At 30.5% G+C, this 11,251-nt stretch overlaps 1 protein-coding gene across 2 annotated transcripts; it reads right to left on the reverse strand.

The window, feature by feature from the left end:
• Positions 1-644: 644 nt before the first annotated feature.
• On the reverse strand, positions 645-3,103 carry LOC126883965 (uncharacterized). 2 transcript variants are annotated; one of them, XM_050649734.1, is made up of 5 exons: positions 2,688-3,103; positions 1,770-2,284; positions 1,407-1,700; positions 962-1,343; positions 645-910 (listed from the first exon to the last, which is right to left on the reverse strand). In XM_050649734.1, the coding sequence occupies exons 1-5, from the start codon at positions 2,704-2,706 to the stop codon at positions 741-743; spliced, it is 1,380 nt and encodes a 459-aa protein (XP_050505691.1). In that variant the 5' UTR covers positions 2,707-3,103; the 3' UTR covers positions 645-740. The 2 variants fall into 2 exon arrangements, with proteins under 2 accessions (XP_050505691.1, XP_050505690.1); XM_050649733.1 differs by having other exon boundaries at positions 645-1,343.
• Positions 3,104-11,251: the final 8,148 nt, after the last annotated feature.

An 11,251-nucleotide genomic window follows, 5' to 3' on the forward strand; every position in this document is an offset into this window, starting at 1 on the left:
CTTCTTTTTGTTGCTGTTAGAATATGTTCTTCTGACATGTATGCTGAAAATCGTTCGGTTGCCCAATTAATGTTTGAAAAATATATAGATGATTTTAAGATTATTTATGGCGTACAATTTATTACAAGCAACATTCATAACTTAGAACATGTGGTTGATGATGTTAATAGATTTGGACAACTTTTTACAATATCTACGTACCCATTTGAGAATACATTATTTCAACTAAAAAAATTATTGCGCCAAGGAAATAACAGTTTGCAGCAAATTGTTAATAGAATTGGCGAAAGAAATTTAATATTGAGCAATGATACAAAAAAGACAAGTTTACAGCCAGAAATTAAGAAAAGGGGGAATGTTATCAAGTGCTACATTTATTCTCATAATTTTTGTTTAAGTAAGGTTTTCAAAAATTCATGGTTTTTAACAAATGACAATGACATTGTTCAAATGAATTCTGCATCAGAAAAAGGTGGTAAAATATTCATACATGGAAAATCTGTTAAGAAAAAAGAAGATTTCTTTAGTTATCCCATTCGATCATCAAATTTACACATATATATTTGCAACATTACAAATTTAAATAATATGAAACTTTATTTGCTAGAGAATGTTGTTTGTAAAATGGTTGTTATAAAATACAATGAAAGTAAAATTGTTTTTATTCCTCTTCTACACACTATTAAAAATAAACAAAACTTGAATGTAAATTAAAAAGTTTTTTTAATAAAAATGTTCTTTTAGTCCGTGTCTGTATCATTATTATCTTCCTCTTCAACCTCGTCATGTTCTATTATAGCATCTTCACCGTCAGCTTCATATTTTTCCATACCATATTCATCGTTATCTTCATCATATTCTTTTTCTTCATTAAATGATTGCTCATTTTCATAAAAAATTTCATTTTCGCCTGAAATAATAATTTTTATGTTATACATTTTTTTAATATAGGTACCTTTACCTTGTCTTTGAGCAACACCTTTTCTGTTTCCACTTAAACGTTGTTTTTTAACCATTGATTTTTTTCTTCTATGTATTGAAGATTGGCGGATGCCTCCAGTTAAACTACGCTTCTTTGCATTTCTTGTAATTCCAATTATAAATTTTTTCAACAAAGCCTTCGAAAAATCTTTATTGGAACTTTGGACTATTGTAAAAAACACTTCTAAAATATTTTTGCAATTTTTAATACAACATTTTTCAGTGTTGCTTCTACTTCCTCCCGTCCACGAACACTGCACCATAAATTTTTTCTCAAAAAAATAATCTACAATACTATAGCAGGTATCCAAACCATTACTAGTATCAGGAATATTACCAATAATTTTTTTAAAATAATTTCTCTAGAAAACAGTATCAACATTAAATTTAAAAGATTAAATGAAAACTGAAATAATATAACTTACTACTTTCTTTTCATAATTTGGATCTTTGAGATTTTCCTCTAATTGACTTAACTCCTGTGAGGTTGAAACGGCATGAAATTCAAATTGAATATTGTCATCATCCTGATGATTGTTTTTAAAATTCTGCATTGCTGACAATAATTTGGCATCAAAATCTGATTTAATTGCCGCAACTGCCTTCACCAACATATCTTTTACGCTCTCTGTTATATCATTTTTAAACTGATTAAATTTTTGCTCAATGTCATTCAACTTGTTAATAATGTCGTTTTTACTTTCTTCTCCAATCAAAGGCTTATAATTAAGGGTGCAAAAAAAAAGTAATTAAAGTAATAATTTTAAATGTTTCCAATAAAAACTTACCTGTTCGATGACATTTAAAAACTGCGCATTTGCAATTGCTTCAGGAGAAATAATTGCCTCATCCGAAAAATTGGTTTCCAAAATTATATTTTCGCTTTCAACAACAGGCTCAGGAGTTTCTTCCGGTATGATTGGTTGAAACGAACAAAATTTTGACGATGATGATGCAAACAGAGTTTCAAAATTTTGTTGACTAGTGACCTTTTTTGTGTTTCTTACTTTATTTTTTTCTTTCATTTCTCCTAAAACCTCGGAATCAGTTGAAGACGTTGCCGAACCTCCCGACATTTCTAAAAGTTCAGTTTCAGCTGCAATGCGATTTTTATAATAATTTCTTTTGATGCGACATATTATTTTATTCCACGTAATGTCTGGAGTAGAATTGACATCCTTTATCAGATTTTTCACGTTTTTTGGTGGCCAAAATAAAATTTTGTTTTTTATCCACTTGTGTGGAACAACAGTTAAGACCGACCTTCCAGCTTCTATCGTCTCAACGATTTTAAAATGGGGTTCTGTAATAAATTAAACTAATTAAAATTTCAAATATTAACTACAATATTACATAGGTACATAAGTAGAAAAAAAGAAGTTTTAAATTTCATCCAATGCATAGGCAACTCATATTACGTTCTTATAATAATAAAAGTATACTTTTTATTTACCCATTATTTTAATTAGAAGATTTGTAACTTATTAGTAGTTTGTTAATATCAGTCTCCTTATATAAATAAATATATCCCAGGTTTATTCTAATTATTTAAGACCAAAATATTTCATAATTTAATAAGTTTAATACTAAATGTAAAAAAATAATTAACCTAACTTTTTTTAAATGTATAATATTGATAATTATTAATATCCATTTTTACAAACACTTTGTATACTTAAAGAATAAATAATAAACAACGTACTTACCTGGATTACACCTATTCATTTTGACTTAAAACTTACGCAAAAATCACTATAAAAATAGGAAAAACAAATAAATTTTGATCTCCGTTTACAGACAAGACAGTATTTTCGCGGTAAATCCCAGGAGTGTTTTGTTCTGCTAATAATCAATCTCAATTCAGCTAAAATTTAGTGAATGTGGCGTTGTTTACTTTTGCAGAAAGTATTCAGAAGTTATTCAACTAAAATTCCGATAATTATTTTCAGCTTTTGTTCGACAAATAAACAGCGCTTCTTCAAATTTATTTCAGCTGTTGTTCAGCTTCCAAAGCATTTCATTTATACAATAAAATACACATTTTTGGTAAGTGCCAGATTAGCTCAGTGGGATAGGCAGTGATATATGGATCGAGAGGTAGCAGGTTCAAATCGCACAGAAGACACTATAAAATAAAAAAAGTAAGTATTACGATTTTAAATAAAATAATAAAATAAGTGTGAAATTGAAGTTAAAAGAAAGCTAATGTCGATAATAAATCGTAATAAATATATAAAAAAAAAACATTTTTGTTTTATTTATAAAAAGCTGAAGAAGAGTTGAAAAATAGACTGTATAATATCTGCAAAAGCTACTTTTCAGCAAGGAAACAAATTATATAACACGTGAAAATTGGTCAAAAGCAGCTGAACAAAGGCTGAAAGTAAAGCTGTTTAGAAACTGAATAAGCATTTCTTCATTTTGCAGAAGTGGTACAGTAGCAATATGAATAGCCATATAAAAGTTGAAGAAGCGCTAATAAATGCTACTTTATTCAGCTTTAAGCTGATTATCTTCTCCTTTTTCGCCTGTTTAGAATCTGAACAGATGCATAAACAAACTAATCGACTACCTTTGTTCAACATGCAAGCTTCTAAAATTAGCTGATGAAACGTTAAATCAACTTAAAATGTTTGTTGGGAGGGACAAGGCAAAGAGAATGATGATGATGAAATACTGTGTTTATATTTGATTAGGCCACAATTTTTTTGTAAATTAAATTACAGTTTTAATTAAAAAATTTGACGATTTGATTTCCACGGTAGTTTTAACCAAAAAACGATTTTCGGATTGTGGCTTAATCCCATATACAAACAATATTTACCTTAGACCGTCTTAGACATGACATAGAAAAACAAGCTAAAAATCAAATTAAATATACTCTCGATTTATATGTCTATTCAGACATATCTAAAACTATCAAAATTGAAACTTTAGAGTATTTTAACACCATTGCCAAAAAATTATTGCGTGGTTCTCGTAGTATACCTTCTCAATTTAATTTTCTCCTTAGTCAGAAATACGTATTTACGGTTGTATTTTATCTTTTTCATGTATATACATCGGGATGCGGACGTTTCGCCCCCGCTGTTTCGCCCCCGACCCTTTCGCCCCCGCCGTTTCGTCACCAGCCGTTTCGCCCCCGAACCGTTTAGCACCCGAACCGTTTCCCCCCGGGATTTTACCTAACATTGAACATATTAACATTACCTAACATATTTATTAGTAAGGCTATCTTTTAACCTTTAACTACCCGCGCATCAAGTTATAACATAACTACACGCGTGGCGTACTTTGTACGCCTCAAGAAAATACACTTAAAAACAGCGAATTTGTTTAATTTTTTTTGAAAAAATACACTTAGTTGTTTGTTATAAACCTTATTCGGCATCAGTGAATACTTGGAGTTCCTTTTCAGTAAGCCAATTGGGATTTATAACTGGAATCATGGAATAACTGGATTCCATGATAAATAAAATTACTAATAAAAAATTTTTTTAAATGTGATTTTTTACAAGAGAAAAAGTATCGTTTATAAGGAAAAATATATTTTTTGCCATAATGACTAAAAAACAATTAAAATATGTACTTATATTAGACTTATAGTAATATAATTCTGGGGTATATTATCCACCACCGGAAACAACAAATAATAAAATGTAAATTACGATCTTTCCAGAACGCCGATTATAACGAAACTAAAACCAAATTGTAAAGCACATTCCAGTGATAGGTTAGAAAAATAAGCAAGGTCAAAAATTAAATTTTTAAATATATTTCCAGTAGAATTCTTATATCTGGCGTACAAAGTACGCCAGCGCGTGTAGTTAAAGGTTAAAGTAGTAATAAACCGACAATAATAATCCTCTTTGACGCATTTATAGTAGGTAGACAGGATTAATACTGTAGCGTTTACTGTAACTACCTTTAACTTATAGTTAAATAAAACTAACGGTTCGATTTATATACGATATTTATTTGTACTTTATTTACACGAGTTTATAGAACTGACTTCAAGTTAATAGAACCGACAAAGCACTTATAAGAAAAACAAACAAAAAAATGATCAATAGGTAAATGTATTACTAACATTGTATTTTAATTCAATGCAACTAGTTAAAAATGTTAGGTAAAATCCCGGGGGCGAAACGGTTCGGGTGCGAAACGGTTCGGGGGCGAAACGGCTGGGGACGAAACGGCGGGGGCGAAACAGTCGGGGGCGAAACGGCGGGGGCGAAACGCCCGTAAATCATATACATCATAAGAAAAAAGTATCCAATACCTCAGGGTACACTAAACCTAACCAAACACTTCTTAAGACCTAACCACTGCCTTGCGACATGTAATACTTTTGCCAAAAATGTATTTTATGGTAAAACGTGTTTTATAAAAGATTTCCAGAACACCATATGTATACCTTCAAGTGGTTTGTAATTGTACTTGCTCCCAACTGCTATAGTTTTAGTATGGTTTAGTCTTTTAGTTACGTTGACGTAAATTTTTTTTGCGGTATCACGTACCGCATGGCAGTGTGTACGTTTCTATAGAAGGTAAAAACACTCCAGCGTACTTTTTCGCTATTAGTATGGCAGCAAGTTCATCCAGTTGTTCTACCTTCAAGTGGAAAGCCATATTTTACTATTTTTGAGTTACCAATCCTCAAGTTTTTTTATAAACACAAAGCTTGTGGTTATAAAGGATACTGTAAGAACCTTCACCATTTTTTAAATATTTTGCATGCGGTAATAATTTTCTTGAAAATTAAATTTTATTTTTCCTATAGTCATTCCGTAGTTGATGTAAAAAACCAAAACAAAGAGATACTGAATTCGCTCTACCGAGATTCACTTTGACACATTCGGAATAGGAAACATACAACACAAAAATTCCTACCTCACACTATTAACTGCTAAAATCAACTTAATCTTTCATTAAAAAAAGAAGAATTATTTGAAATAGTGGGAGTGTCTACTAATCTCATACATTTTTTGTGAAGTTTATTTCCACAAAATATTTTTACTTTTTACAATAAATAATTTTCTCATTTGTTATCAATACATTATAATGGTGTAAATAAATAATAATTATTGATTGGCGTAAGGTTTATGTTATTTTTATTAGACCTGGATCCTGCGTAAGAAAGAAAAGTTGATTAATAGCAAGCTGAAAATTTGTTAATAGCTTAACGGTGTCTAGTCGGACAAACTTTGATGTACGGGAACACTGGAACAGGGGAAGTTTTAACTGTGGAGCATGATAAACGTGTCGTCCTGACAAGTTTATGATTGTGAAAAATAGCAAGTTGTTTTCAAGTTTATTCGATAGCCAACGTTATGTAATATATGAGAAAATGTTTGTCCGACAAAAATGTTGGGCATTTTAAGGAGTCCGACACGTAGAACATGTTACATCACAGGAATTATGTTGGTGATGAATAGCAGTCTGATTTTTGCATGACAGTTTAATGAAAGGTTAAAAAAGCAATTGAAAGTTCTGCCCGACAAAATTAATGGGAAGTTTTCGTAGTCGGACATTCTAAACAGGTAAGATATAGACAAGAATGCTGGTGATAAATAGCTTTCCGACAAAGACGAAATTTAATTAAGTAAATTATTCCTTACCAAGAATGACTGTTGTCGGAAAAAATAAGGGGTAGATTTTGTAGTCGGACAATTTAAAAAAATAATTTTTGAAATTTCAATAAGGGGTGATTATTCTATGTCAAAAGTACCTGCAATCAATTACAATCGATATCTTTCGATTTATCTCAACATCATTTAGATACCTCATTGTAATACATGTATAGTAGTATAGATCATGCAAATTATATTATGGATTGAGTGGTCTAGCTATCTTTGTCTACCACATGCGCGGGATCGCTTGGTTAAAAGAGATAGATAGACCACCTATCGACTTTTTGCACTGTATTCCCTGTCTACCCTTATGTCTATGAATACATTTCCATTTAAGAAAAACTGTCACTTTTGACAATAATTCATAATAAATTGCAATCGTAACTTCAAATTTAAACTAATCGATTTATTTTGGCAGCAGATTATTTCTAGCCATGTGACATATTAATTACATTAATATTTCATTTGTAGAAAGTTGAGGAAAATTATAGGTCTGGATCCCGCGTATGAAAAAAAAGTTTATTAATAGCAAGCTGAAAATTTGTTAATAGCTTAAGGGTGTCTAGTCGGACAAACTTTGATATATGGGAACACTGAAACAGGGGAAGTTTTAATTGTGGAACAGGTTAAAAATTTGGAACGGTCAGACCACGAAAACGGCACATGTATTTTGTCCGACAAAATAGACGTAAACTCTCTGAACAGAGATTAAACTCTCATGCAAAAATCAGACTGCTATTTATCACCAAATGGGCGTTTTAATGAGTGGAACATGTAGAATATGTCAAATGACAGGAATTATGACAGGTGATAAATAGCAGTCTGATTTTTGCATGAGAGTTTAATCTCTGTTCGGAGAGTTTAAGTCTGTTTTGTCGGACAAAATAAATGTGCCGTTTTCGTGGCCTGACCGTTCCAAATTTTTAACCTGTTCCACAATTAAAACTGCCCTTGTTCCAGTGTTCTCATATATCAAAGTTTATCCGACTAGACAACCTTAAGCTATTAACAAATTTTCAGCTTGCTATTAATCAACTTTTTTTTCATACGCGGGATCCAGACCTATTACGTTATACAATTTTAGTAATATTTTATTTAGGTACCCTTTTGTAATCAAGCAAAGCATTATATCACGAAGAATGATATTCAATAGAATTTTCACAATTATCTGGCAACTGAACCTCATTGAATTGATGACGAAGTATTTTACTAAATTTGTAAAATGTTCGAAAATTACTCAAAAATATTCCGTTGAATGGTTTCACTTTTGATTTGACGACTTAAAATTTAAACTGTTGACACTCAAAAATAGACACAAAAACACTCCATAATATAAATTTTAATTTCCAACACACGTGGCAAACAGAAACTCAGAGACTTTCAAATACTACTTTGTATAGCACAAAGTGTCGCACTGACAAATGCAGCCTTCTAATACATACTTCTAAGCATAATGTGTCATATTTACGTCTACTCTTATAAGCACCGAAGTTTTAGACTCTTCACATTTTTCAATGTCGTTTACAGGGTTAATATTTGAGTATGGAAAAAAATGTATACAACGTTTTTTGTAGGAAATTTCCCGTACTTTCTGATGCGCCTAATTAGAAAACCCTAAGAGATTGCTTTCACATGTTCTTGGACATTTTTATTATCATTTTGAGAATATCTAGAACAAACTCCACCCAAAAAATAATTGTTTTGCAATATATACATGAATTGATACTTACCTCACTCTTTTTAGAGTGTGCATGTATTATATGCACATGAAAATATGTGAATATAAATTATAATATATAACAAAAATAGCTTTATAAATATGTGACTAAGTTATTCTGAAGAAATGTTTTTTATTTATTTCCTTCGATTTGCCCAAACTTTTTGTCCGACATATAACTTTTTGCGTTACAAAATATAATTTGTACATAAACAAATCAAAATTAGCTTGCTATTTATCACCAACATTTTTGTCTATATCTTACATGTTTAGAATGTCCGATTAGGAAAATTTCCCATTAATTTTGTCCGACAGAACTTCCAATTGCTTTGTTAACCTTTCATTAAACTCTCATGCAAAAATCAGACTGCTATTCATCACCAACATAATTCCTGTGATGTGACATGTTCTACGTGTCGGACTCGTTAAAATGCCCAACCTTTTGGTCGGACAAACATTTTTTCATATATTATATAACGTTGGCTATTGAATAAACTTAAAAACAACTTGCTATTTTTCACCATCATAAACTTGTCAGGACGACACGTTTATCATGCTCCACCGTTAAAACTTTCCCTGTTCCAGTGTTCCCGTGCATCAATGTTTGTCCGACTAGACACCGTTAAGCTATTAAAAAATTTTCAGCTTGCTATTAATCAACTTTTCTTTCTTACGCGGGATCCAGGTCTATATGTTTTTTACTATTAATAATATTGGCTATGAGCAGGAGCTTTGGTTGTGCAGTAATTTCCAGTCACTTCTGACAACTGAACTTTCCAAAAAAGAAATTACTAACGTCAGTGTCAAAGTGAATCTCGATAGAGCGAATTCAGTATATAAGACAAATTCATATTAAAAAAAAAGAGTGTGTGTACTTGTGTACGCACGTAAGAAGTTATACTTCTTTGTCGTCATAAAAAACAGTTTTTTTATATACCTCATACAAAATCGATAATATTTGATATAAGATGGTTATATTTTAGGTTTTAGATCATGCAGAACATTCTATAACTTTTCTTTCGTAAAATTAACAACAAAAGTTATCATAATTGAAATAACAGAAAATAATGTTGATTATATATGTTAAGAAAAATGTTTAATTTCTTTTTCAATTAGAAGGATGTAATTGCATATTAGAATATAGTTCTATTTCCAATTAACTGTTCATAATAACAATGTTCAATATTGTAAAAATAAAGCTACTTTTCTCTTGAGTGAAATTCATATTTTTTTGACATACCCTGTGTAATACCCATAAAAATTTACTATCTGATGGTTGAATCAGAGATTCTAGATATTGCGGAACCTTTTATGTAGAACAACTATTTTTCGTAAAATGAATAATAAAAAAGTTTTCCATATTATAGTTCCAACTTACAGGGACATACTGTATATTATGACAAAAATATTTTTAAATCTGTAGGCAAGTCAAAAGTGTAAACTCAACCTTAATTTAACAAGCTAAACGCTTGTTAGGCTTAGTCGGTTCGCTAAACTCAGACTGGCTAGTGTTTTTGGTAGATATTTTTTTTGTTTTTGGCCAATTTTGCGAAAATTGGCAAAATTACTAACTATTTAGTAATTATTTTCTTGTCGATTTTACAAAATTGGCAAAATTACTTACTAAATTCACTAGCCATTTGTAGTAACACTGGTGGTACTCATTATTTTCTTTTAAAATATCATACAATATATTATTTACAAAAGTATATACAAATCCCGTATAATATCCCTACTTTATAGCATTTTCAATATCTTCCGTAAGTCCAAACGGTGAGTTTAATTTTTTTTTTCAAGGCGTCCAACTTTCTTTGAAGCGAAGCTGAATTGTTCAAATATAAAAAAAAACTCTCCTGCGGTGTTGTCCGTATGAGATGATATGCCAGTCTCTAATGCATCATTGTCCTCTATGTTTACTTTTTGATTTATCTGTATAGCCTACAAAAAAAAATAATCCAAATTAAATTTTAGATCACAACTACACCTGATATTAATAACATTGTAACTCCACTTATAATGTTTTTCAACTATTGCTTAAATGATATCTGTAGAGGACAACTTTCATTTTGATCTAAAAACTTTTATCCTATCTTATGTACCTAAATATAAAGTTTTTTAATAAAATAACCTCATTGTAAGTGCAAATTTTGAATCACTCGGTGGAAAAAACTTTGTAACCAATGTTACAATACTATAAATTTCTATTATTGATGAATATTTTTATAAACACATTGTAACATCTATATAATTTACGAGTGAACTAACTTCCACTGTTATATCTGATGTTCACAGTGGATTACATGTTTAAGAAGCATCAACAGCGGAAACCCCTTCCTGCATCAAAGGCATTAGTTTATTATTAGATACGTCTGCTAAGAAAAAATTCACAAAGAAGAAAAATCTTGGAAAGGAGAGACAAAGAGATCCAAGTGTTTCCAAAATTAATATTTTGAAGAAACTGAGGAACTCTGACCAAGAATACACTAGAAAAACTGTAAAATTAACGTAAATGAGAGAATTGGGACCTCGATGTAACGATAAATGTAACATTAAATGTAAATCGAAATTATATAAAAAAAGAATGACTCAATTCATTTAATAATTTTTGGGCAATAGCTGATCATTATAAACAGAGTGATTTATGTAGAGTTTGTAGAGCATACTTATGCAGATATAGTCCGTCCCCTATAACTTTTCCCATACGGTACGAATCATTTTCAATCAAACTAAATCAAAACATAAATTGAAACGAACGTCGATGTGTATATACATTTTGTATACTCTATACTATATACTACACACATCGGCATACGTTTCACTTTCTGTTTTGACTTAATTTGAATGAAAATGAATCGTACCGCATGGGAATAGTTATAGCGGACGGACTATTCTCAAACAATAGAGAAAAGTTAAATGAGTC

Source organism: Diabrotica virgifera, chromosome 4 (genome assembly GCF_917563875.1).
Source record: "Diabrotica virgifera virgifera chromosome 4, PGI_DIABVI_V3a".
NCBI classification, from domain to species: Eukaryota; Metazoa; Arthropoda; class Insecta; order Coleoptera; family Chrysomelidae; genus Diabrotica; species Diabrotica virgifera.